The sequence below is a fragment of the Ovis canadensis genome, chromosome 13 (assembly GCF_042477335.2).
Source record: "Ovis canadensis isolate MfBH-ARS-UI-01 breed Bighorn chromosome 13, ARS-UI_OviCan_v2, whole genome shotgun sequence".
NCBI lineage: Eukaryota > Metazoa > Chordata > Mammalia > Artiodactyla > Bovidae > Ovis > Ovis canadensis.
The window spans coordinates 85,169,991-85,192,388 of NC_091257.1; the positions used below are offsets into that span (position 1 = coordinate 85,169,991).

The 22,398-nt window shown below is 61.6% G+C and overlaps 1 protein-coding gene across 4 annotated transcripts in view; it reads left to right on the top strand.

Moving 5' to 3' along the window:
* PLCG1 (phospholipase C gamma 1) overlaps nucleotides 1-22,398 on the top strand; it is a 33,493-nt gene extending 11,095 nt beyond the window's left edge. The window contains exons 3-33 of one of the 4 annotated variants that reach the window (XM_069548552.1): nucleotides 7,460-7,612; nucleotides 7,695-7,788; nucleotides 7,931-7,978; nucleotides 10,070-10,154; nucleotides 10,247-10,330; nucleotides 10,618-10,652; nucleotides 10,845-10,917; nucleotides 11,008-11,109; nucleotides 11,216-11,334; nucleotides 11,415-11,500; nucleotides 11,604-11,724; nucleotides 12,392-12,560; nucleotides 12,676-12,798; nucleotides 12,878-12,979; nucleotides 13,059-13,246; nucleotides 13,372-13,572; nucleotides 13,915-14,034; nucleotides 14,126-14,306; nucleotides 15,093-15,170; nucleotides 15,874-15,977; nucleotides 16,149-16,245; nucleotides 16,488-16,557; nucleotides 16,968-17,125; nucleotides 18,325-18,421; nucleotides 18,509-18,733; nucleotides 18,805-18,953; nucleotides 19,635-19,749; nucleotides 19,852-20,013; nucleotides 20,116-20,204; nucleotides 20,277-20,461; nucleotides 20,598-22,398. In XM_069548552.1, the coding sequence (XP_069404653.1) occupies nucleotides 7,460-7,612; nucleotides 7,695-7,788; nucleotides 7,931-7,978; nucleotides 10,070-10,154; nucleotides 10,247-10,330; nucleotides 10,618-10,652; nucleotides 10,845-10,917; nucleotides 11,008-11,109; nucleotides 11,216-11,334; nucleotides 11,415-11,500; nucleotides 11,604-11,724; nucleotides 12,392-12,560; nucleotides 12,676-12,798; nucleotides 12,878-12,979; nucleotides 13,059-13,246; nucleotides 13,372-13,572; nucleotides 13,915-14,034; nucleotides 14,126-14,306; nucleotides 15,093-15,170; nucleotides 15,874-15,977; nucleotides 16,149-16,245; nucleotides 16,488-16,557; nucleotides 16,968-17,125; nucleotides 18,325-18,421; nucleotides 18,509-18,733; nucleotides 18,805-18,953; nucleotides 19,635-19,749; nucleotides 19,852-20,013; nucleotides 20,116-20,204; nucleotides 20,277-20,461; nucleotides 20,598-20,640 (3,656 nt within the window). In that variant the 3' untranslated portion in view covers nucleotides 20,641-22,398. Of the gene's footprint in view, nucleotides 1-7,459; nucleotides 7,613-7,694; nucleotides 7,789-7,930; nucleotides 7,979-10,069; nucleotides 10,155-10,246; nucleotides 10,331-10,617; nucleotides 10,673-10,844; nucleotides 10,918-11,007; nucleotides 11,110-11,215; nucleotides 11,335-11,414; nucleotides 11,501-11,603; nucleotides 11,725-12,391; nucleotides 12,561-12,675; nucleotides 12,799-12,877; nucleotides 12,980-13,058; nucleotides 13,247-13,371; nucleotides 13,573-13,914; nucleotides 14,035-14,125; nucleotides 14,307-15,092; nucleotides 15,171-15,873; nucleotides 15,978-16,148; nucleotides 16,246-16,487; nucleotides 16,558-16,967; nucleotides 17,126-18,324; nucleotides 18,422-18,508; nucleotides 18,734-18,804; nucleotides 18,954-19,634; nucleotides 19,750-19,851; nucleotides 20,014-20,115; nucleotides 20,205-20,276; nucleotides 20,462-20,597 lie in introns of those variants that run through there. The other 3 variants (XM_069548551.1, XM_069548553.1, XM_069548554.1) reach the window with 3 other exon arrangements.

Sequence of the window (22,398 nt, forward strand, 5' to 3'; positions counted from 1 at the left end):
AAGGGTCTGAAAGCTTACAGTCAGGGACCAGAGTAGGGCTGTGTCTGTGAGTTGTCTGTGATTGGCAGTGAAAGCTATGGGCCTGCGTGACGGTGACTGGGGAGCCTGGCAGACACAGGCCATCTAGAAAGAACTTGGGCAGCATCAGCCTGTAGAGGGGACAGAGGTCAGCATGCAAGGGGCTGCCTGGGGAGTCCTGTGGGCCTGGGCAGAGAAGTTGAGGCAAGCCCCTGCTGCACTTGGCCCCCTGTGATGTTGCTGGCCAACCTTCCCTCCCCTCTCATCCACCAAACTCTGAATGTCCTTTTCCCCAAACATTTGATGCCTTGGCTTTCGTGCTGGAGAACCTGGGCGGGCTGGTCCTCCCAACCTGCCTTCTGTGGACAGAGTGGTCCGAGACTCCCGAGTCCAGCTGCTCACTTTCTCTGGCTCCCGGCGCCACCGACACCTCCCTGTTCCACCCTTTGTAGGCCCTCCTAGTTATCTGCTTCCCCATCTGTTTCCTCCACTGGGCAGGGGCTTTCTGACTTTCTCAGGGGCAGGAACTCCAGTGCCTTATTGATCTCTGTTTACCCAGGACCCACCCTGGGGCCTGACCTGTAGTTGGTGGAGGTTTGGTGCATGTTTGATCTGGGTGATGGAATGAGAGAATAAGCCCGGTAGATAGCTACTCACCTCTCTCCTGGCTTTGAGTTCCCTGGGTGGGGGCCCCTTGCCCTTCCTTCCTTTGGGGCCCAGGCGTGCTGTTCCCACCTCTGAGATGAGTGGGATTCATCTCTCATCCTAGGGAAGAGGGCTGCCTGCCTGGATAGTGTGAGGGCTTCCTGGGATGGCCCTGCTTCTCCTCTGCAATCCCAATGTCGGGGTGGCTGCTGCTGGGTAGAGGGTCCCCATTCTGCTGTGAACTACCACGTGACTGGGACAAGACTCCTGGGAGCCTCCCGTTTCCTCATTGCTCCAAAGAGGAGATTCACCTAGAATCTAGACTCCAGGCATTTCCCAATCTGGCAAGGATCCTTTACAGCTGTGACTGAAGCAGTTGCATGGAAGGGGCAGGGTCCCATGTAGGAGGGTCCACAGACCCCCATTCAGCTCTCTGAATGGTCTTTACCTGCTCTTATCTGTCAAGTGTCTGGGGAAGGATAATGGGCAAGACTCTGCCAGGAGCAGATGCCGAGCCCTGCCTAGGGTGGACCTTGCAGTCAAGGGTTCTGCTGGGGCTTCCCTGGCGTGCTTTTCCCACCTCTGAGATGAGTGGGGGTCATCTCCTGAGAGGGGTCTAGTCCTCTCTCCCCTGCTGTCTGGTCTGCAGGTGCTGCTGTACCAGGAAGGAAAGCGAATAAAGCCCAGCCACACCTTCTGTTTGTTGCCTGACCTGTGACCCTGGGTCTCCGAGTTTGGATCCTGGTCCTCTGTGAAATAGAGGCCGAGAGCTACCCACCCCTCGGCTCTCACCTTTCTCCCTGGGAGCTGCTCCTGACTTCTGCTGGAAGAGCAGGGGTGGGGTCGGGGGCAGGGTGAGGATCCTCACTCCTGGTCCTTGGGCAGCAGGCAGCTGATGCGGAAATTGCTGGCCGTTCCAGGCCCAGCAGATTCCTGTCCCATCTGTGTCCTGGTTGTCTTGTCTTGTCTTTGGCCACCTCGGTCCTTCTGAGCTGTGAAGCTCCAGGTGCCCTGGGGTGCAGAGCCCCTCTGTCGCTGGCTCCTTGGGGTGGGCAGCAGAGGTGCCGGCCAAAACTCAGCTGGCTGGCAGGGTGCTTCCCTTTCGTCCTCTGGGGAGCAGAGCTCAACTCCATTTGTGCCCCCGGGCCCCCGGTGTGGTGTTCTTTGGAGGGGGGTGCAGGAGGCCACTGACTTGGGGGGTGGGGGCTGGGAACAACCCGGCCATGTATGTGGAGAAGGCGTGAACGATGACAGGTCATTTCTGGGAAGATCTGTGCAACTCTCCTGGCGCCTGGGACCCGCTCTTTTCAATCTCCTGGTGGCCTTGGCATAGAGCCAAGCAGGGCATGGTGCTCAGGGAGCCCTGCCTGTTCTCTTTTGTTTTCCCCAAAGCACCATTAGCTTCCCAGGGTTCCCACCGCAGGAACCTTTGTACAGGAACCATCCAGTGTTTGCAGATTGCTCTGGCCCCCAGGGGCAGGGTCCTACCCCCACTGGGGCTGTTCTTTCTCCTGTCTGCATGGTCACCTCACTGACCACTGCGCTTGCATATTTGTTGTAGCGCCTCAGCCTTTGTTACCCCAGTGCAACACCTCTTCCAGGAAGTCATCCCTGATACCATCTTTGAGCATCTGTGGCCTCTTAGATAATTAGCTCTGGTGTCTAACTCTTGTGTTCATTCCCGCTTCTAAGCACTCACTCAGCATGTTGAGGCCTCCTCAGGGACCTGGGAATAGGCAAGTGTGGTTTTTTCCCTTGTGGAACTCAACAGATCAATGACCTTGACACCAAGGAGGCACCAGACAGTGTGACCAGAATAGGGAGAACCAAATATGCTGCTGGACCAGGCATGATGGAAACTTAGGTGAAAAGGTGGGCCTGGCGCGTGCAGGGGCTCGGAGGTCAGAGGCGTGCTCGGAGCTGAGGTGGGATGGGGGTCTCTGGGTCTCGTGACCTTGACCCGACTTGGGCCCTGTTGAGGGGTGCTGCTGGGCCTCGCACACCTTCCTCAGGTGCCTGTGGGGCTGAGCATCCACATCCCACGGGCAGGGGCAGTGCCAACCCCAGGGGGAGGGACCTGTCCTGGTAATGCTCACCGCTGTCAAGTTTTCTAGATTAAAAAAAACTTCTCATGTTTATCATGACTTTGTTATTTTAAGTTGTAAAATATATTCACATGCATTTTTAAAAATTGGTATTATTTACTCGTTGGCTGTGGTGGGTCTTCGTTGCCGCTCGGGCTTTCTCTAGTTGCGATGAGCAGCGGTTTCTCCAGGTGCAGAGCGCGCGGGCTTGTTGCTCCATGCCGTATCTTCCCAGACCAGCAATTGAACCGGTATCCCCTGCGTTGGCAGGTGGCTTCTTAACCACTTGACCACCAGGGAAGTCCTACATGCATTTTTTCTACACTTAGTGTCTTTTGCAGTTTCTACCAATTGACTTATGTACCTTTCAAAGGGAAAATGCTCTTAAGAGAAATGTTTCAGCGAATGCATCTTTCATATCCAGAAATTTCCGTTTTCGTTCTGTGGTGGTGGCTTTCTTGACCAGATCATCGTCATTTGGGGGTTTAGTTTTCAGCGTGTCCTCATGTCCCTTCCTAGCGAACTTGCCTTCCTGTTTGTGTAGTCCTCTGTCTGCATGTGAAGGGTTTGCGGCGGGCCCACCCCTCACTGAGGCCTTCAGTTTATCCCCACGCCACCCGAGAAGAGGCAGACTCGCTCTAGGCCCAAGCTGTATGCTTGGAAACAGGATCTGAAGCTTGGCCTTTGTGATTTCAGACCTGTCAGTGTCCTGTTCTGGTCCCTCACCATAGGCACGGTGGGGGTGGTGTGGGGCTGTGGCTGCAGCCGGCCGGGCACACGTTTTCTGGCTTAGAATATGTGCCCAGATGTGAACTCGGAGGCTCCACGAGTCCCTGTCTTCCCTCACAGTGCCCCATCCCTGTGAGACCGCATTCGGAGCTGGGGAAATGGCTGTTGGATTCTGTTCCTTGGGCCCAGGCAGTGGTGGGCCAGCTTCACCCTGCCCAGGCTCAGGTTCACTGCCAGCGCTTTGTCTTCCCTGCCGCTGACTCACGTGGGCCCCGTGTCGGTGACCCTAGGCACATAGGAGGGGCTGTCAGACTTCCCGGGACTGGTGGCTCCTGGCAGGGCCCTTGTGCAGCCCTGTGAGGTGGGAGGAGCCCCCAGTTTACCGGTGAGGAAGCTGAGGGCAGGAGAGTGTCTGCTGCCTGGGGCCACACAGCTCGAGGGCAGCCCTGTGTGGGTCCCCTCTGCCAGGCCCGGGCCACCTTCAGAGAGGGTGGTCGGAGCAGGCTGGCTGAAGGAGTCGGGGGAGGTGGCCTGGCATGTGAGGCCAGTCCTTGGTCCGGGCGCGGGTGATCCCCCGTTAGCCCAGAGCCTCTCAAGGAGGGCTGCTCTTATTTCTTCATGAGAGTTTGTGGGCGGTTAAATGCCAGGGACCAAGCCCCCTCCCTGCCCAGGCAGCTAATCTTGTCACTGTCTACCATGGCCTTGCTTGGAATGGTGAGGCCCACGCTGTTCCTGAAGCCTGGGAGCCTCTGCGTGGGCCTCGGACACCTGGTCCCCAGAGGAGCGCTCGCTGTGGCTTCTGACGGGCTGAGGTGGTTGGGTTGTGCCGGTACAGCTCCAGGCCCCTCTCGGGGGTGGGTGAGCTTGGGGGTGGGTCTTCGTCATAAATGAAAGCCGCGCTCCCTCCTGTGGGATGCCAGCCCAGCCTGGCTTCAGGCCCTGGGTGTGGGAGCCTGCCCTTATCCTCAGAGTCGCCATCTCCAGCCTGACCAGGACCTCCCGGCGCGGCCAGCTTTTCTTCTCCCCGCGTTCCTTGAATGCTGTTCACTGAGGTTGTGTGAGGGGATGAGTGCTGGGTCCTGGGTCTCCTGCCTCCCCACCTGCCCTCCCTGCCCCCAGCTCCCAAGTCCTGGGGGAGTCTCTCTTCCTGCTGTCCTGCCCCGCTTCAGGTCTTACCCAGACTGTGTCGGGGGGGGGGGGGGGCTCCTATCCCCTCCCTGAGACCAGGACAGAGGCCGCGAATGTCCCAGGGAGTCACACGCCCCACCCCGGGCTTGGTGGCCGTCCCTGGCTCCCAGGGAGAGGACCCTGCTGTATTTATTCTGGGAGGCAGAGGGCAGGGGTGAGGCGGAGGGTGGGGGTTGGGGGTGAGGCCAGAGGTCACACAGGATGCAGCTTTTAAGAACCTGGTAGAGCCTCTCCCCCATGTCTCGTCCTTCCAGCCTGCTGTTGGCTCGATGGCTTTGAAGGGCATCAGGCCCAGGCCGACAGCTCCAGTGAGGGCAAGTGCAGGGTGTGGGCAGTGGGAGCCTGGGAGACGCGGGCACCTGGCCTGGGGCTGCGCTCTGCCTGCCTGGTCCCGTCCCGGGTGGGAACGTTCTCTGCTGCCAGTCTGTCACAGTGGATGTATCCCGGAGCACGGGGCAGGCCGCAGGGTCACCCAGGACCCGCTGGCAGTGTGTCGTGTGGGGGCACCGCGGCGGCTGCCCAGCTGCAGGCCCTGTGGTTGCCCGCTGGGCGGTAGCCACGTCGTAGACTAACTGCCTCTAGTGACTGGTGGGCAGCTGCGCAGAAGGGCCCAGACTGTGGGCCGCGAGGCCTTGTTGGCCTGTGTGCGCTGCGTGTGAGGTTGTGTGCCTGTGTGAGGGGTGGGGAGCACGGCAGCAGCCCTGCACCGGAAAGGCACGCTGGCTTCTGTCTCAGGGCAGGGTTTGTGGTTATTCTGTAGTTTCTGATCTGGGCATTTCCCGTGTTCAGCTCTTCCTCCCGTCCTGGGAGCCCTGTCTCCTCGGACTGGGTCTCTGACTCAGTCTCCCTCCCTGCCCCCTGTTTTCACCTGAGCATAACTCTTTATTTTAAGAACTCCACTCCCGTTTTTGCTGCCCCTCCCCTTGTTGGGGTGCCTGCTTTTCCCTTGTTTGTTCAGTCATTCAGCAAGCTCTGGATGGCCTTGCCGGCCCTGGGAAAGATGAAGAACCCACACAAGCACCCGTAACGGTTACTGCAGGGGCTGTTTCCAGAGTGGATCTCTGGTGGCAGAGAATGGCGTCTGGGAGGTGGACCGTCCCTGGCTGGGGACCGAGGTGAAGGATGGACAGGAAACGTGACTGCCCTTGGCCTCAGTCCAGCTGGGTTGGGATGGAGCAGAGAAGGTGGGCGGGCGGTAGGGCACTGAACCCCATCACAAAGTCCCTGAAGGCCGAAGGAGCGGTGGGTTCTCCCTCATGAGCCACCTTGGGAGGATCAGAATAACGTCTACACAGATTCAGGGGCTCGGGAAGGATGGCTGGGTGGTGAGAACTGGAGGGCCGACAGGAAAGCAGGGGCTTCCAGCTGGAGGACCAGGCCCCGGGGTTGCTGAGGGCATGCAGTAGGGGTTGGACCAGCAGTGCTATAGCGGGGGCTGGGCACAGGCCAGAGTGAGGCCACTGTCTGAGGTGAGGGGATAGATGGGGCACGGCTGTGGCTGGAGGGACTGGGCCTCTCAGAACTTTCCAGCCAGGGTGGTGTGTGCTTGGGCCAGGAGGGCTCGTGGGAGAGGTGGGCCCGGCAGCGTGCTGGCAACGCTTCTGGCTCCAGGTCTTCCGGGCCAGTCTGGGTCTAGAGCATCTGAAGAGGCTCCGGAGCCAAGGGAGCACGCAGTCATTTCTGGCGGCTACACCAGGCTTCCCTCTTTTGACCTCCTTGAATCTATGTCTTCATCTGGCCTTCATCCGCTTAGGGTCCCAGCCTGGGGACTGTGCAGTTGTGCCCTCTCCAGGCCTGGGGTCACCGCCTTTGCACCTGCTCCAACCTCAGACCCCCAAGACCCATCAGGGAGCTGGAGGGAGGCTTGAGTGAGCGCCCACCACATGCCACCTACAGGGCTGGGCGCTCCGGGCTGTTGGACTTGGGAACTCAGCAACCTCTCCTGGTGCCGCCGTCCACCACCTGCCTTCACGGGGACACAGCGGGGTCAGAGTGGTTGTCCCTGTGCCGAGGTCACGCAGCTAAGGTGAGCTGGAGCTGGGAGTCTAGTCCTGGCAGGCCCACCCCCCGAGTCCACACAAGTTTCTTCTACCACCCTGCCTTCTGGAGGAATTCAGTCAAGCTCTTTGCTCTAGAGATGGTAAAACCCAGATGGAAGTTAAAGGAGGCACTCGGCATGGTCTGAGTTAGTGGCTGAGGCGGTTTGTCTGCTGCTCGGATTTGGTGCTTCCCTGGTCTGAGCTGGGTGGCCAGGGTGGGAGCCATCTGTGGGCAGCCCTGCTCTTGCTGGGACTTGCTCGGGGATGTTTGGGAGGGGGGTCGTTGGGGTTGCACCAGGTCTGTTGGCCCAGTGCCTGCTCCCCGCCTTGGACTCTGAGACCCATTTGGGCCTGCCCCTCCCCAGCGGGAACCTTGGGACTTCACGATTCAGTTGGTGCACTTTTGTGTCAGGAAATGGTCCTCACAGACTTGCGGCCGCAGGTCCCCGTTTCTTGTTCTCGAGTCCGGCTTTCTCCAGGTCAGAGTGACCCGTCTGTGTTGTCAGGGAGGCAGCGTGCACAGCACAGAGCTCCTTGTTCCCCCAGACCCCCAGCTTTTAGCAGAGCTCTGCCTGTAGACTCAGCGTAGCTCTCTTCCCTCCCCGAGTGGGCCTGAGTGGTCTTGAGTGCCCCCGAGGGGCCGTCTCTTTCGGTGGTCTTCTCTGAAGAGAGTGTGGGAACGAGCAGGGAGCCCAGGCACCCCTGCTCACCGTGGGAGGCCTGAGCCTGACCTTGACCTCTCCCCTGCCCTTCCAGTTGACATTCGTGAAATCAAGGAGATCCGCCCAGGGAAGACCTCACGGGACTTCGATCGCTACCAAGAGGATCCTGCTTTTCGACCAGACCAGTCCCACTGCTTCGTCATCCTGTACGGAATGGAATTCCGCCTGAAGACCCTGAGCCTCCAAGGTGGGGCTGAGGAGCTAGAGGAGGTGGGAGGTTGGGGGGCGCAGCCCAGCCCCAGGCTCAGCTCTTTACCCCTTGCTCGCAGCCACGTCTGAGGACGAAGTGAACATGTGGATCAAGGGCCTGACTTGGCTGATGGAGGACACGTTGCAGGCGGCCACACCCCTGCAGATTGAGAGGTGAGAACCTGCTCCTGACCGGTGAGGTCAGGGCGCCGGGCCCTCGGGAGCAGGGCAGGGACTCCCGGGCCTCTGCCCCCGAGCTGCCTGCTAGTCTCCTCCCCAGGCCTGGCCTCACTTCAGGCTCCTTCTCTCCCACCAGGTGGCTGCGGAAGCAGTTCTACTCCGTGGACCGGAACCGTGAGGACCGGTAGGTGCTGAGCTGGGGCCCTATCCCGGTAGGGTGGGTTGGGGCGACCAGAACAGTGGCCCCACTTCAAGAACCGGAGGACCTGTCTCAGCACGGCCAGGGGTGGGCAGGCCTCTGGTACAGGCACTTCCTGCAGTCAGCTGTCCGAGGGCCTGTGCCAGCTGGCGGGGAGGCCAGCGACGATAAGCCAAGTGCACCGCCGCTGTGGGCAGAGGCAGGTGGGCAGAACCAGCTCTGGGTGTGCTATAGTGTTTTGGGGGGGTGCCTTGGAGCTCACTCAGGACTTCTCTGGTGGCTCAGACAGTAAAGCATCTGCCTACAATGCAGGAGACCTGGGTTCAATCCCTGGGTCGGGAAGATCTCCTGGAGAAGGAAATGGCTACCCACTCCAGTATCTTGCCTGGAAAATCCCATGGACAGAGGAGTCTGGGAGGCTACAGTCCATGGGGTCACAAAGAGTCAGATACGACTGAGCGACTTCACTTTCCTTTTCCTTTTGGAGCTCGTGGCTTTGAGGCCATGGTGTAACAGCCAGAGGGGCTACAGAATTGTGGGACAAAGGCCAGGTGATGGATGAGGAGGACCGCTGACCGGGGGAGAGGCGGGCACCACAGAAGGTTTTGAAGAGAAGAGTGACGTGACCTGAGGTCAAGTGCACAGGGCGGCGGGTGGGTGGAGAGCTCACTTATTAGGAAGTGGCTCCAATGCTCCCAGTGAAGACGATGGTTAGTGGGGGTGTTAGGAAGGGGTTGGATTTCGGCAGGGCTATATTTTGAAGATAGAGCTCAATGGAATTTGCTAACATATCAGTTTTGGAGCATGAAGTAGAGTTGAGGATTATATTAAGCTTTTTGGTCTGCGCATCTAGAAAGGTGGGGTTGCCATTGACTGAGATAGGGAAGGCTATGAGAGGGATGCATTTGAGGGGGTGAGTCCCGTGATGCCCATAGATGGTCAGGTAGAGGTGTTGAGCAGGCAGGTGGGTAGAACAAGCTCGGGAACAAAGTGGGCCCGAGATGCGACCTGAGGAGCACAGCACGCAGGGGGTTTGGGAGGCTGGAGGCACCTGCAGGCAAACACAGCAAAGAAAGAGAAGAGGGCTGGTGGCCAATCCCAGCCTGGGCTGCTTGTCCCCTGGGGCCTGGGGCAGTGAGGAGCCCAGGAAACCCGGAGGAGGCGGAGCCCTGGAAGCCCAGAGAGGAGGGACTGGTCAGCTGCGCCACGCCTTGTCACGTGGGGACGACTGAGAGCTGTCAGTGACCTCAAGGCTGACAGTGGAGGAGTGCACGTGGGGTCCGGGGAGTGAGAGGAGCCTGGATGGCTCCTTCAAAGCACTGCTGTGAGAAGGGGCAGCTACTGGAGAGGAGGCAGGGCAGATCGGCGTTTTAGGGGGAGTGGTTTCAACCTGCGTGTGGTGCTGGTGGCAAGGAGCCCACAGAAGGAAGGCTGGGTGAAGCAGATTTCCTAACCCACCCCAGGAGGGCCCTGCCGGCCCCCTCCTGGGTGACGGAGGCCAGGCCTGCGCTGGCTGGAAGAGAGCAGGACCGCCAGGGAGGGAGGGGGACATGCCCGCCTTCCCTTCCATGCCACCCCCTCCCAGGAGAGAAGGCCTCCCTGTCGCCATCTTTTTCTTCCTGTTGCCTGGCCGACCAAGCACGGTCCTCTGCCCCATCCTTAGGCAGGATGCCTTGGAAGGCAGGGCACTTCTGTGAGACCCTGGGACCGTGCCTTCTCACCGCTGCTGGTGCTTGGCTGAGACGGGTTTTCCTCTCCTCCCTGAGGAGGCCCCAAGTTCCTGGGCAGTGGGCGGGGAGTCCTGCGAGCTACCTGCCTGTGATGGCACCCGGGTTTGAGAGTGAGGCTGAAGGGGCCCCGGGGAGCCACGCAGGGGCTGCTTCCCTCTGTGCCTGGAGGCCCGGGAGAGGAAGGGCCTTCCCTCAGTCACCTCTGGCTCTGAGCCAGGCTCACCGTCAGAGCTGCAGGGCCCAGAGTGGTGGTGTTTACCTGCCCAGCCGCAGGTGGACTCGGCCTACAGGTCAGAGGTCATGAGAGGTGGGGCTGAGGCCGCTGGCGGTGTCCCTGTCTCCTCAGGATATCGGCCAAGGACCTGAAGAACATGCTGTCCCAGGTCAACTACCGGGTCCCCAACATGCGCTTCCTCCGGGAGCGGCTGACGGTGAGGGCCTGCGGGCCGGCTGCAGGCGGGCGGGGAGTCCAGCCGCCCCAAGCCCCGGCGGGCCCTGACCAGCAGTCCCACTCTGTCTCTAGGACCTGGACCCGCGCGCCAGTGACATCACCTATGGGCAGTTTGCTCAGCTCTACCGCAGCCTCATGTACAGCGCCCAGAAGATGGTGCAGGAGCCCCCCCACCCCATTCCCGCCCTGCCCCGCCCCCGCCCTGCTCTGCCACACTCCATGCTCATGCCCTGCTCCCACGCCCCTGCCCGTGCCCGCGCCCCCACCCGTGCCCGCGCCCTCCGCTTGCCTCAGCCTTGCTTGGGGGCGGTGGGGTGCCATGCCTCCGGTGCTTCTCCCTGTGAGGCCTGCCCCTTTGTGTTGCCCCAGCCTTTCTTCCCGAGAGCCCCTTGCCCACAGGGCTTCCCTGGGTTCTCGTGCTGACCCAGTTTTGTCTCCTGCAGATGGACCTTCCCTTCCTGGAAGACAGCACCCTGAGGTTTGGTCTGAAGTGGGGAGGTGGGCTTCTCCCCAGGCCCCCACATCCCTCCCCTGGTTGATTCCCCATGGATGGTTGGGGGTGGGGGACCCTCCTGGACCGTTCTGGGCGCCGCCTTCTGAGGGCCTCCCCCCGCTGTCTGTGGTCCGCGCTAGCCAGCCAGCCACCGGGCGCTTCCTTTCTGTCCTGCAGGGCAGGCGAGCGGCCGGAGCTGTGCCGGGTGTCCCTTGCTGAGTTCCAGCAGTTCCTCCTCGAGCACCAGGGGGTAGGACCCAGCTGGGCTGGGGTGCCGGTGGGGGTCCGGCTCCCCAGCGGCTGGAGGCCTCTCACGCATCCCCCTCTCCCACCCCATCAGGAGCTGTGGGCGGTGGACCGGCTCCAGGTGCAGGAGTTCATGCTCAGCTTCCTCCGAGACCCCTTGCGAGAGATTGAGGAGCCTTACTTCTTCCTGGATGAGGTCCGCCGTGCCCTCCTTCTGGACTGACCCCCTTCCTGTACCAGCCGGTGCCGTGGTGCAGGGCAGGGGCTCATCTTCTGTTCTCTCCACATTTGTTCCCGGGTAGTTCGTCACCTTCCTGTTCTCCAAGGAGAACAGCATATGGAACTCACAGCTGGACGCGGTGTGCCCCGACACCATGAACAACCCCCTGTCCCACTACTGGATCTCTTCCTCGCATAACACGTGAGTGGCGCCCTCAGCCCCTGGCCCGACCCAGGGAGGTGGGGCTTGCCTGACTCCCCGCCCCCTGCCTCCCTGTCTAGGTACCTGACTGGGGACCAGTTCTCCAGCGAGTCCTCCCTGGAAGCCTACGCTCGCTGCCTGCGGATGGGCTGCCGCTGCATCGAGTGTGCGTGGGGGCCTGGGGCGGGGGGCCCGGGGTCCGGGGCGGGGTGGACAGGGAGATGGGGGGTGGAGCCTGCCCGCTTGCCTGTTGTCCCCTTGCTCCCCAGTGGACTGCTGGGACGGCCCAGACGGGATGCCAGTCATTTACCACGGACACACTCTGACCACCAAGATCAAGTTCTCAGACGTCCTGCACACCATCAAGGAGCATGCCTTTGTGGCCTCAGAGTGAGCGGCCGGGGCTCGGCCCCACCTCTCCTGGGTCCCTGTGAAAGCCCCTCAGGCCCCGGCCCTTCCTTCCACCTCCTGCCAGCTGCTGGAGCCCTTGCTGCCGGAGCTACTCACTTCCTGCACCCTTGGCCCACCTGCCTGCTCCGTGGGCCCTGCTCCTCAGCCTGTGGAACACACTCAAGCTCTTCATCTTCAGAGATCAGTCCTGTAGCCCTGGGCCTGGGAGGTGGTTGTCCTGCCAGCTCCTTTCCTGTCAGAACCCAGAGAATCACCTGTGCTCCGCGTGTTTCACTCCGCAGTTCCTACTGTTTCCCCACACCGTGGTCACTAGCCTCTCCCACCTCATTGAGGGGATCACCAGGGGCCCCCAGTAGCTAAACTTGGAGGCTGATCATCACCGCTCCTGACCTGAGTGTAGGATGTCCCTCCTTGCTGCCGGGGCAGCTCCATGAAGGGACCAAGTCTGGGGATGCCTGTCTGTGGCAGTCCGAGTTGGCCTGGGTTTTTGCAGCACCCATAAGTTCTGCCTCTTCTCTGGGATAGCTCCCCTCTAGGGAGAACCTTGGGCCCTAGGCCCCTGACGCCTCACTCTGCGAGGGTCTGAGCCATGACCCCTGGGAATCACGGGGTCTCCTGTGTTACACGCTGTTCCCCTGCCCTGCAGGTACCCGGTCATCCTGTCTATCGAGGACCACTGCAGCATTGCCCAGCAGAGGAACATGGCCCAGTATTTCAAGAAGGTGCTCGGGGACACACTCCTCACCAAGCCTGTGGACATTGCGGCCGATGGGCTCCCCTCCCCCAACCAGCTCAAGAGGAAGATCCTTATCAAAGTAAGTCTTGCGGGGCGGGGGGGAGGGGGGCATGCCTTTGCTTCAGTGGTGGGTCCTCCAGGACTGGAGGAGGAGGTGGGGGCCTGGGATGCCAGTCCTGGCCTGTCGCCCACAGCACAAGAAGTTGGCTGAGGGCAGTGCCTACGAGGAGGTGCCTACATCGGTGATGTACTCTGAGAACGACATCAGCAACTCCATCAAGAACGGCATCCTCTACCTGGAAGACCCAGTGAACCATGTGAGTGCGGGGCCAGGCTGGGCCAGCAGGGCAGCCACACAGAGGACTCTGTCACAGGCCCCCCGCCTGTCTCTTCCAGGAGTGGTACCCCCACTACTTCGTCTTGACTAGCAGCAAGATCTACTACTCGGAGGAGACCAGCAGTGACCAGGGCAACGAGGATGAGGAGGAGCCCAAGGAGGTGAGGGCTGGCCCAGGGCCAGGGTCCGGGTTGGGGTCTGGGTCACCGAGCATCTCTGCTGTCACCCTCCGCCTTGCAGGCCAGTGGCAGCACAGAGCTGCATTCCAACGAGAAGTGGTTCCACGGGAAGCTCGGGGCGGGCCGGGACGGGCGGCACATCGCCGAGCGCCTGCTCACAGAGTACTGCATTGAGACCGGGGCCCCGGATGGCTCCTTCCTTGTGCGTGAGAGCGAGACCTTCGTGGGCGACTACACTCTGTCCTTCTGGTAAACCTCCTGGCTCATGCACACGTGGATCTGACACCACCAGGGGCACCGAGACCTGGTGCCCTCTGGTGGGTGGCGTGTGGGCTGCCGCCCCGCCTGCTGCTCACGGCCTCCTGTCCCCTCAGGCGGAATGGCAAAGTCCAGCACTGCCGGATCCACTCCCGGCAGGACGCGGGCACCCCCAAGTTCTTCCTGACGGACAACCTCGTCTTCGACTCCCTCTATGACCTCATCACGCACTACCAGCAGGTTCCCCTGCGCTGCAATGAATTTGAGATGCGCCTGTCAGAGCCGGTCCCACAGACCAACGCGCACGAGAGCAAAGAGTGAGGGAGGGGCCTGGGGCTGCGGGGCGGGGGCGTGGACCTGGGGCGGGATGGGGGCATGGGCCTGGGGCAGGCTTGGGGCGCAGACCTGGGGCGGGATGGGGGCATGGGCCTGGGGCAGGCTTGGGGCGCGGGCCTGGGGCAGGATGAGGGTGTAGACCTGGGGCGGGGCGGGGGTGGGGGCGCGGACCTGGGGCGGGGTGGGTCGACAGGGCCTCCGACCTGGGGTGGGACGGGGGCATGAAACAGGGTTGGGGCAGGAGTGTGGGCCTGGGGCGGGGAGGAGTCACGGACCTGGGGCTTTGGCGCTGGGCGGGGCTGACACAGCTTGTCCATCCACAGGTGGTACCACGCCAGCCTGACCAGAGCGCAGGCCGAGCACATGCTGATGCGTGTCCCCCGGGACGGGGCCTTCCTGGTGCGGAAACGGAACGAGCCCAACTCCTACGCCATTTCCTTCCGGTGAGGGGGTAGCCCTGGGGGGCTGGAGGCCGTGCAGGGCACTCCTGGTCCCGGCCCGCTAACCCCGTGTGGCTCCTCTGTCTCTGTCAAGGGCTGAGGGAAAGATCAAGCACTGCCGTGTCCAGCAGGAGGGCCAGACCGTGATGCTGGGCAACTCAGAGTTTGACAGCCTTGTTGACCTCGTCAGCTACTACGAGAAGCATCCGCTGTACCGCAAGATGAAGTTGCGCTACCCCATCAACGAGGAGGCTCTAGAGAAGATTGGCACTGCTGTGAGCGCCTGGGGGCAGGGGGCAGGGCGCAGGAGACCTACCGGCCCTCCGGGAACTGCCAGGCTCACCGCAGGGCAGGCCAGCACCCAGCAGTCCCAGGGTGGATGCGAGGGACAGAGCAGCCTGCGTGCTGCCGGGGGGCCAGCCAGCCCATCGGAGACCCAGGGAGGCATCCTGGAGGGAGGGCCTCTATGTGTGTTTGTGAGGCCAGGGCGGTTGTGTGGGTGAGGAGGTGGGGAACAGGGGTTTCAGCAGAACTGTCCCTATGGGCCAGGGGGTGGGGTGGGGAGGGGAGGTCCCAGAGTTCACGCAGGTAGGGGGTCCACCTGGTGGGGGGGTGGGAGCACGGCAGGGGTTCATAGGCTACAGAGATGTGTTTGAGAAGGGCAGAGCCACGGAGAAGCCAGCGTGAAGGCAGGCTGTGGTGCAGGAGCCAGGATCACGGCCGCAGTGAGGACAGTGGGGCCCTGGCAGAACGTCCACTCCAGACTCTTGTCCTCAGTGGGCCCAGGTGGCCAGGGCGAGGGCCGCCCGCTGGGGCTGGGGTCTGAGAGGAGGTAGGGGTGGAGGCAGCTTCTGGAGCTGCCTCGTCTCAGAGTCGTGGACAAGGTGGCCAAGATGAGAGTGAGGAAAGAGGAGGGGTGTTCTAGGCCCCTGAGGTTGGGAACCCTGGCTGACCAGGTGTGTGAACGGGGCAGACGGGCAGCTTGGTGAGGAGGGGACACGGAAGCCAGCAGCTGCTTTCACTTCTGGGCACTAACATGGCCTGTCCTGTCCCATTTCCAGGAGCCTGACTATGGTGCGCTGTACGAGGGCCGCAACCCTGGCTTCTATGTGGAGGCGAACCCTATGCCCACGTTTAAGGTACAGCCTTGGGCTCTGGGCGCAGGAAGTTGGGGAGGGTCCCCAGCTGTGGGGTGCAGGGCAGCCTGCGGTCTTTGTGCAGAAGTGGTATTTGTGGTTTTCCGAGGCCCAAGAGGTGTTGTGAAGTGTGTGGTTGGTGTATGACCACAGCTCTCCCGGGGCTGGCCCCAGCCACTGTCCCAGGGGTCAGCACTGACCCGTCCAGACTCCTCCCTGGGGTGACCCCCGTTTCCTTCCTGCTGGCAGCAGGTGGGGGTGGGGCACACTGGCTGCTGCTGAGCTTCCTCAGATAGGCGGATCTTCCTCTTTGGGGCTTTGTTTCTAAGGGGTGAGGATCTGGGCTCTTTTCCTCATTTTCCCTCATCAGTAGGGAGCTTGGGACCAGATTCCTTCTCTTACTTTGAAGCTGCTGAATGGTGGAGTGCCAGCCACACCCCAAGCCATCCTGGTCTTAGAGGAGGCGCTCAGCACCTCCCATCCCAGCTTCCCGGTCTAACTCCTGGGGCCCAGCGTGGGGGCTTGCGAGGTCCCCCCGAACCCAGAGGAGCTTCCCTCCAGAAGCCCTGGCTCATCTGTCCCCTTTGCCCTGGTGCCTCCTGCAGGCCCGGGGGAGAGTGGTCACAAGGGCTGGTGCATGTGCAGCCGTGGGTGGGAGAGGAGGAGCGGGAGGCCTGTCTGCTGGACCAGGGCTTCTCTCCCTCAGTGTGCCGTCAAAGCTCTCTTCGACTACAAGGCTCAGCGGGAGGACGAGCTGACATTCACCAAGAGCGCCATCATCCAGAATGTGGAGAAGCAGGAGGGAGGCTGGTGAGCCCTCGAGAGCCCCTGGTGCAGGCCAGGCGTCTTGGGCGCTGGCCGTGTACACGCGAGAGGGGCTTGGGAGGCAAGGACCCGTGTGGGCCCCGATGCACCCGCAGAGCTGCTTCCTCTCGGGAGTTTGGGGTGGTCCCTGGGGTCAGCACCCTGCGGCTTCCACAGGTGGCGGGGTGACTACGGTGGGAAGAAGCAGCTGTGGTTCCCTTCAAACTACGTGGAGGAAATGGTCAGCCCGGCGGCCCTGGAGCCCGAGAGGGAGGTGAGAGCAGGGCCACGCCGGTGGGAGGGGATTCCCGTGCCCAGCCTCCCGCACGGCGTCCACCCCCCCGCACGCGCACAGCACTCCTGTGGTCCCGTCACCACACGCAGGCCGCAGTCTGATGAACACGGGCCGCACGCATGTGGTTTCATGTTCGTCTGTCGGGTGTATTTCTCACGTGCATGCAGGCATCCCCTCGTGCACACAGCAGTCTTGCTGACTCTGGGCTTTGCCTCCCTCAGCACTTGGACGAGAACAGCCCGCTCGGGGACTTGCTGCGGGGGGTCCTGGATGTGCCAGCTTGTCAGATAGGTGAGCCCCAGCCCTTTCTCTGCCCCTCAGGTTCAGGCTGTCCCTGGTGGCTCTCTCCATGCCCAGAGAGAGGAAGCTGAGGGTTGGGCCCCACAGGCTGCCCTCGTTCTGAGCTCTCCCCACTCCCGGACACCTCGGCACCCTCTGGCTCCCCATCCCCTGCCCCCCGGCTCTGAGGCCTGCGTGCTCGCCCTGTGCAGACACTGGGGATGATGCTGCTGGCGAGCTGAAGTCCGTGGTCTTGGAGGGCTGGTCCTTGGCTGAGACAGGCTTAGAGGTGGGGGCAGGGGCTTGTCTCTGGGCTGCCCGTCCTCCACCCTGAAGAGGAAGGGAGTGAGCTCTGCCCATGCCTGGGGTGGGGTGGGGGCTCAGCCCCGTGTCCCCAGCTCTCCTCTCCTCCCTCCCTCCAGCCATCCGTCCCGAGGGCAAGAACAACCGGCTGTTCGTCTTCTCCATCAGCATGGCCTCAGTGGCACACTGGTCCCTGGACGTGGCTGCCGACTCGCAGGAGGAGCTTCAGGACTGGGTGAAGAAGATCCGGGAGGTGGCGCAGACGGCGGACGCCAGGGTGAGAGCCTGTGCTGGTCCTCCAGCCGTGGGGCAGCCCCCGCTGCTTGGCAGAGGCTGGAGGGACACACGTGCTCCGCAGTGTGGCATGTTGGGGGTGTGTTGAGTTTGAGGTATACCCAAGACGTTCCTGAGTGGCTCTGCGTAGTGACCAGTTGGTGTCAAGGGCAGAGGCGAGAGGCTAGGTCCTGGGCTGGAAGCAGGAGTAGGTGCCCAAGGTTTAGGGTGACGTGGTGCAGGTTGGGAGCAGAGTGTGACCTCTGAGGACGCAGGTGTTGAGAAACGAGAGGCCAGGATGAGCAGGCCAGTGAGGCCGGGTGTCTGACGTGAGGCGGGCCACAGAGCAGACAGCAGGGCCAGAAGCTCAAAGTGCTGGTTGTAGACGGCCGTGGCCGTGGGCGGTCACGGCTGGGTGGTATGGCAGTGGGCCTCGGCTGGTGGAGGGCAAGGGCACCGCCTGTGCAGAGCAGGGCGGTGGAAGGACCAGCTTTTAGAGGTGAGAGGAGGGCATGCTGGCCGGGGTGTGGGAATCCTGCAGTGGGGTGGAGGGGCTGCGGGACACACCGTGGCTGCCTTGGAGAAAGGACTCCCGTAGGCCAAGCCGAGAGGGCTGGGTGCGGAGGACTTAGAGTCGAGCAGGGCCTGGAAGGACCAGGCTGGAAGGATCTGGTGGTTGAAGGGATGGAACCTGGGGTCTGGGCTATGGAGGGAAGGAAGAGCTCGAGAACAGGAGCTGCTTCTGGAAGGAAGCTGGCCTCCACGAGTCCGAGGGCCGCACGGGGTGCTAGTGAGGGATGTGCTGGGGCTGAAGTCTGGCCGTGGCGGGTAGGTGGTGGTTTTGAGAAAGGAGAACTGCGAGGTGAGGGGTGAGGCTTCTGGGCCAGGGCTGGAAGGATGGTCCCAAGGACCCAGAGGACTGCGCCCACGTTCCCAGTGCAGTCAGTGCCCGTGGCAGGCCCAGAGCTGAGGACCAAGTAGCCCTGAGGTGCAGCCGGCCCAGCGCCCTGAAGTGTCTCTGGGGCGCAGGTGGTGTGAGGATCCCGGCCTCTGAAGCTGGGAGGGTGTGTTGTCCTCAGGACGGTTTCTGGGGTGTGACTGAGGACAGCTGGGTCTGGAAGGTGCGAGTGGGCATGCCCAAGGTGGCCGGGGGCTCCTCTCTCTGGGGGCTCCAGCCCGGGCTCAGGGCCCATGTGTCCCCAGCTCACCGAGGGCAAGATGATGGAGCGGAGGAAGAAGATCGCTCTGGAGCTCTCAGAGCTCGTCGTCTACTGCCGGCCTGTCCCCTTCGATGAAGAGAGTAAGGGTCCAGCCCGGGGTTGGGAGGGGGCTGGCCCCAGCAGCACCTGGATGGGCGGACTCTGAGCGCGCTCCCTGTTGGGCCCAGAGATTGGCACCGAACGCGCCTGCTACCGTGACATGTCATCCTTCCCGGAGACCAAGGCCGAGAAGTACGTAAACAAGGCCAAAGGCAAGAAGTTCCTCCAGTACAACCGCCTGCAGCTCTCCCGCATCTACCCTAAGGGTCAGCGGCTGGACTCCTCCAATTACGACCCCCTGCCCATGTGGATCTGCGGCAGCCAGCTTGTGGCCCTCAACTTCCAGACCCCAGGTGAGGCAGCGGCCGGGGGCAGGGTCCTGCCGGGCACTGGGGCTGGAGTCCACTGTAACCCGCTCTTGCAGACAAGCCCATGCAGATGAACCAGGCCCTGTTCCTGGCTGGCGGGCACTGCGGCTATGTGCTGCAGCCCAATGTCATGCGCGATGAGGCCTTCGATCCCTTTGACAAGAGCAGCCTCCGCGGGCTGGAGCCGTGCGCCATCTGCATTGAGGTGGGAAGGGGGCGCTCTGCTGGGCTGGTTCTAGGCGCCAGGGCCGGGGGGCTGGCTAACGTGACATGGGAGGGGTGCTGGACAATCCTGGAGCTTGAGGGAGACGAAGCCATTCTCTGAGGTGGGCGTGGGGCTTCAGGCCTGCACCAGAGGACTGGGCTCAGTGTGGCCAGTTCTTGGCACTCAGGAGTCATGCGGTCCAATAATACCAAACTGTGGATAGCCACTGCCTGGCAGGAGTGGGCAGAGACAGGCAGGGAACTGGTGCCCCTGCCGCAGGAATCGGCTTGATGGTACTTGCTAGAACGGGGGCTTGAACAGCACTGAGCTCCCATGCCACCCTCTCGAGGCCCCAGGGGAGCAGCTGTGATGCGGGCTTGGTGCTGTGGGGTGCAGGGGGTGTGGGCCCGAGTGGGTCTCAAAGGAGAAACGAGGACAGAGTGGGGGTGACCATGTCTTTTTTCCAGAGATTTCTACTTTTTTGTCCCGGGGGGAAGTAATTTAAACATTTTCGTATTAAAATGCACATGGATTTAAGGTAGGTTAGAGTGCAAAGACTCACATGGGACTTCTGGGCAGTGTCCTGAGGGCCCAGCAGAGGGCGCACTGCCTCCGCCGCTCATTGGGGACCGGGTGTGAGTCGGAAGGACCAGCCCAGGCCCATCCTTGCCTGCCTTACAGGTACTGGGGGCCCGGCACCTGCCGAAGAACGGCCGAGGCATCGTGTGTCCTTTTGTGGAGATCGAGGTGGCTGGAGCCGAGTATGACAGCATCAAGCAGAAGACGGAGTTTGTGGGTACGTCTCCCCTCCCCACACCCCCGGTCATGTCAGACCCCCTGCGCCTGTGACTCCATCCTCCCGGCAGTGGCCTGAGGCCTCTTGCCCTTGCTTTTGCAGTGGACAATGGACTGAACCCTGTGTGGCCAGCCAAGCCCTTCCACTTCCAGATCAGTAACCCCGAGTTCGCCTTCCTGCGCTTTGTGGTCTATGAGGAGGACATGTTCAGTGACCAGAACTTCCTGGCTCAGGCTACCTTCCCGGTGAAGGGTCTGAAGACAGGTGAGGGCCCTTCCTCCACGCCGTGCCCACCGTGATCCGGCTCAGGGGTGGGGCAGCTTGCTGGCGTCCCCCTGGGCTAAGGGCCAAGCCTCCTCCCCCCAGGCTACAGAGCGGTGCCTCTGAAGAACAACTACAGTGAGGGCCTGGAGCTGGCCTCCCTGCTCGTCAAGATTGACGTCTTCCCCGCCAAGGTACCGGCGGGCGGGCGGGCAGAGGGGCGGTGCGGGGCCCGGCAGCCACTGAGCCCTGTGTCCCTGCCGAAGCAGGAGAACGGCGACCTCTGCCCCTTCGGGGGTGCGTCCCTGCGGGAGCGGAGCTGCGACTCGGGCCCACTGTCCCACGGCCGAGCCCGGGAGGGCTCCTTCGAAGCTCGCTACCAGCAGCCCTTTGAGGACTTCCGTATCTCCCAGGAGCATCTCGCAGACCATTTTGACGGTCGGGATCGCAGGTGAGGGGTGGGGGCAAGGTGGCCTGGAGGAGGGGTCCTGAGAGGCTGAGGGGGTGGCTGGCTGCCCTCAGTTCCCCTCGCCCATCCCCCTGGGCCTCAACCTGCTGCCCGTCAGGATGCTCTTCCTCCTGCCCAGGGCCCCGCGCAGGACTCGGGTCAACGGAGACAACCGCCTCTAGCTGTGCCCCAGCCTCGCGGAGAGCAGCAGGTGCCGTGCTGCGCACGGAGAGGGGGCCGTGGACTGGTTCCAGGGAAGTGGCCTATGGGGCCGCCCTTCCTGGCCTCGCCACCTAGAGCCCGGATTCCAGCCGTGGACGCTAGACGAAAAGCACGCCATTAATGAGATGTATTCCTATTCTGGGCCTCCACGTCCCAGCCTTGGGTGAAGGCAAAAAACTGTACTGTCTGGCCTTGAAGCACACACACCTGGCCCTGCCTTCTGGGGATGGAGCCTTCCGTCTTGGGACCACCACGGCCACTGCCTCTCGGAGAGAGAGGCTGCCTCAGCTGGCCGCACAGGAGGCTCAGGAGCCGCTGACATTCCTGAGAGGAGCGGAGCAACAGCAGCCTCGCTGGGCTCCGGAGTCAACGTTTACACAGTCCTGCAGCTTTAAACCCCAGCCAGGCAGGGAGGGAGGGGAGGTGTCCTGGAGCCCGGGCGGAGGAGCCCAGGGCCTGCCTGGAGAGCAGGGTACAGCACAAGGGCACGCTGCCCATGACCAGGAGCGCCACCCACCTGACTGACACAGAGCCTTGTGTGCAGGGCGGCAGTATCGGGCAGCCAGGCCGTGAGGGGCCTGTGGAGGAGCCCGAGGTGGCCCAGGGTGCCACCGGGGACAGGGAGAGCGATAGCGGGTTGCAGGGCCACAGCTGCAGCGCCTCGGGGCCATGGGAGGACAGCGGCCCTGGGGCACCCACTGGGCCGCAGTGCCCCCTGCCTGCAGCCTGGGCGCAAGCCTGAAGGACCCGCTCACCAGGGGGCACGTGTCTGTGGGCACTGGGCAGCAGGCGGCTCCTCCCACATCATCAGTGAGGACGTGCCTGTGTTTGCGTCACAGCCCCCCAAGAGCCAGAGCAAGACGCCAGCTGGGTCAGGACTGCTGGGCACCTATGGGCCCAGAGTGGAAAGGCCAGTCCCCACAGCAGAGGTCCAGCTGGGCACTGGCCGCCACGCGTTCAGGAAACACCCTCTCAAAAGGAACATGTCCTCCCACAGCAGCTCAGCAGGCCAGCCGTGAGTCCCAAATCAGAGTGAAGACCATTTTCCCTGTCACAGCAAGACACCTTGGATCAGAGTCTGCCAGACGACCCTGCAAGAGGACGCTGTCTGGGTGATCTCGAGTGTTTGTGAAGTCAATCAGGTCCCGACAATAGATGGACGTGATGTTGGAGTATGGACTTGTAAAGTTTATTTTTGCACACTCTGTCTCTCACGACCTTCATTCCTTCACGTAGGATGTATGATTTTCTATGTCTTCCACTTCTGACCTGAAAGCTGCTTGGTGGGGGGATGGGACTGGGGAAGCAAAATGAACGAACTTATCTGCACACTGTGGCAGACCTGTTATTTTTACGGATTTACAGCTCAGTTACCAGTGTTACCTTTTTAAGATTTCTATATACTCTTCAGAAGAACCACTGAGCCATTCAAGCCTTGTTATTATCTGATCCCAATAGTGATTCCATTTTCTATAGCTTTTAGGATAGACAATAAATTATTTAACATTATATTAAAACTTTCCATATCATGAACTGTAAACCGAAGGAAATCACACAGTTTCTCAGAAAACGTATTGATTTATTTAAACTAATTCTGAAATGGTATTTCACAGTACCACCTCCCAATCAGCTGTCCATAGCAAACATGTCTATATATGGTTGCCAACGTTTCGTTTATAATTTAAATGTTAATAAAAATTTTAAATTTTATTGAAAAA